At 63.8% G+C, this 2,795-nt stretch overlaps 2 protein-coding genes across 2 annotated transcripts; both read left to right on the top strand.

Moving 5' to 3' along the window:
* Positions 1-194: 194 nt before the first annotated feature.
* On the top strand, positions 195-395 carry TRAVEDRAFT_88389 (uncharacterized protein; the record flags this gene model as incomplete). The annotated part of the gene is made up of 1 exon (XM_008047704.1): positions 195-395. A coding segment is annotated over one exon (201 nt), but the record flags the coding sequence as incomplete, so codon positions are not given.
* A 1,133-nt stretch (positions 396-1,528) lies between these two features.
* TRAVEDRAFT_87436 (uncharacterized protein) lies at positions 1,529-2,044 on the top strand (the record flags this gene model as incomplete). The annotated part of the gene is made up of 2 exons (XM_008047703.1): positions 1,529-1,651; positions 1,718-2,044. Coding segments are annotated over 2 exons (450 nt in total), but the record flags the coding sequence as incomplete, so codon positions are not given.
* Between the last annotated feature and the right edge of the window lie 751 nt (positions 2,045-2,795).

Here is a 2,795-nt window from a genome sequence, read left to right as displayed (position 1 = left end):
AAGACGCGTCCCAGCCCACCTCCAGAGCCTCCTCCCCGTCTTCTCCAGCTACACCCATCTCGCTTCAGCAGCCTCAGCTCTCCCGTGTGAATGTTAACTTAAACGGATCTTTGACGAACACCCCAACGTCTGCTCACCCCAACCATGCGCTTGAGGCTCCTCCTGGCACACCATACCCGGATTTCCTGCGCTCATGGACCGACGCGCACGTCGCGGTCTGGCTATCCGAAATTAGGTGTGCACATCTAGCCGCGACGTTCAGGGCGAATGATATCCGAGGCGATGTCCTGCTCGAGCTGGACCAGATGATCCTGAAGGAGATGGGCATGTCGAGCGTCGGAGACAGGGTGCGCATTCTCAACGGCGTGAAGCACCTCCGACAACGATGCTCCGCCAGCAGCGCGCTCACATCCATCCTCAATCGCCCACGCGCTATCGACTACAGCCGTACCTCCAGTATATCCAGCGACCATGGGGCAGCACGCACGGGCGCGCGACGGTTGGAGTCCGCCCGACCTGCACCTCTGCATCTACCCCCCAATGGTGGATCGCCGGACCTGCCCCGCCTGGTACGCGACGGCCAGGACTCTGCTCGCTTAAACAACATGCGTCCGTTGCCATTGCAGCCAAACAGTGCGAGTACACACGGTACGCCTACGACCGCCCACAGTCGCACGAATCTCCCTCCCCTTCCTCCTCCACCACGAGGGCAGCCGCCTTTGCCCCCGATCGCCCGAACACCCCGGAACCTCCACCACGCCCCCAGCACGCCGAGCACGTCTGGAAGACGCACGCCTACTTTGCCAGACGCGCCGCTCGCCTTACCACAGGCCGGGCTGCTCACGCCAGGTTCCCAAACACAGGGTCCGAGTTGGCAGGGGTACGGCCTGCCTTCAGACCCCAGGCAGGGCAATCGGGCGCCGAGCCGGTCGACTTCGCCTCTACCAGTGCCGTTTCCCCCGTCACAGCCGCCGGTCCGCGGCGCAAGTCGTACAGCCTCCGAACACTCGAGGACTAGCTCATATTCCGGCTCTACCCCTACTTCGGAGACCTCAAACAAGCCGCTACCCCGGCCGCGCACTGGCAACGGCGCACATCCATACGCGACCTCGCAATTGCAGCAGGCACACGGGCTGTCTCCTATCGCAGAGTCGTTCTCCTCAGGGCGCAGAGATGCGTACAGGAACCTTAACGACTTCCGACCAGGCACGCCGTCCTCGCGCAGCAATCCCTCACTTGACGACCTGCGTCGGAAGCTGATTAAGTTCACGCTGCCCGAGGAAGGCAAGACCACGACATTAAACGTCGCCGATTGCTCCGGTGGCGTCGAGGTTTTGACGAAGGCGCTCAAGAAATTCGGAAAGCTCGGGCCGGAGAGCTCTGAGTCCGTCGAATCCGACGATGGGGGGCTCAGCGTCGACGGATGGGGTGCATTCTCGGAGTGGGGGATGCCTGAGGCGCAAAGTACGTGTCCCTGCACGATCCTCAAACATGTAACACAGTCTGATAATGGTTTAAAGGGAGTCCGCTCAGCGAGGCAGAGATCGTGGAGTTATGCCACAAATCCCCAGACGACCCTGCACGCGTGCACGGTTTCACGTTGCGCAAGACACTACGGGCGAGGCGCGGATACGGCTCTCCCTCACTCACTGTATCGGACGAAGACGAGGACCCGCTCGACAGGGCGCTGGCGGCGGAGCCTCCGGTCTACACCAAGGCGATGAAGCGCGCGAGTTCCGTGAGCATCCTCAGCGGGCTCGGCGTGCCGATCCCGCCTCCGAAGACAGACGTCGCAGAGCCCGAGGCGCAGGCGTCGGGCAGCCCGACGAACAGCCAGAAGGGCCCGAACAAGCTGCGCAACTTCTTTGGGCAGCGGCCGCCCAGCGAGCTCATCACGACGCACCTCGCCGCGTACTTCCCGTTCACGGAGAAGAAGGTGCTCGAGCGCACGCGCCGCCAGAGCATGATGCGCCAGAGCGGCGTGCCGGGGCGCCGCGACAGCATCATCTCGTTCAGCATGCCGTCGCAGTCGCGTTTCAGCGTGAGCACGCTGGGCTCACAGCGCACCACGTCTCCGCGCGCGTCGATGTCATCGTCGTCCATGACAGCGGTCGAGCGCGCGCCGTCGCCGTACTCGTCCCAAGACTACGACGACGCCGAAGCACCGAAGATCGAGGAGCCGCCACGGTTGTCGCTGTCCACCGACGATGGGAACTCTGTCGATATCAACGTACCGGATGTCACGAGCCCGCACCTGCTGCCACCAGTGGCCTTCCCCTCGGAGTCGCTGTCAGAATCACTCAACCTATCTGACAGCCAGGGCTCCATCCGCTCGTCAAGACGCCTCTCCACCGCGTCGAAGCGGATGAGCTACATCACTGAGCTGCGCAGCAAGCGTGACCGCTCAGATACTGCCAGCCTCATGACGGTCGACGAGATTACCGCAGAAGTCGAGAGCAGACAGGAGGCCGCGAAGTCTGGGGTCCGCGGCGCAAGTCGTACAGCCTCCGAACAGTCGAGGACGGGCTCTGCGCCGACCTCAAGAGACGCCGCGAGACTGGCCGGGGCCGGGCGCGCGGACGGGGCGGGGCGTGGGCCGGGCGGACGAGAAGCTGCAGAAAGAAAAGGTAAGTATGGTAGGGCACTGGGTCGTGGTAGGGCACTGGGTCGTGGTTGGACGGTAGGCGGAGGGGCGGCTGGCAGAGGGGCGGTAGGTGGGCGGTGGGCGGTGGTTGGCCGGGAGGAGCTCTCGCAGAGGGCGGCGCGCAGGCGTCGCGAACATGTACATAACGTAG

Source organism: Trametes versicolor (assembly GCF_000271585.1).
Source record: "Trametes versicolor FP-101664 SS1 unplaced genomic scaffold TRAVEscaffold_156, whole genome shotgun sequence".
NCBI lineage: Eukaryota > Fungi > Basidiomycota > Agaricomycetes > Polyporales > Polyporaceae > Trametes > Trametes versicolor.
The sequence above is the reverse complement of the archived record's forward strand: the minus strand, read 5'-3'. Positions and strand labels throughout refer to the sequence as shown.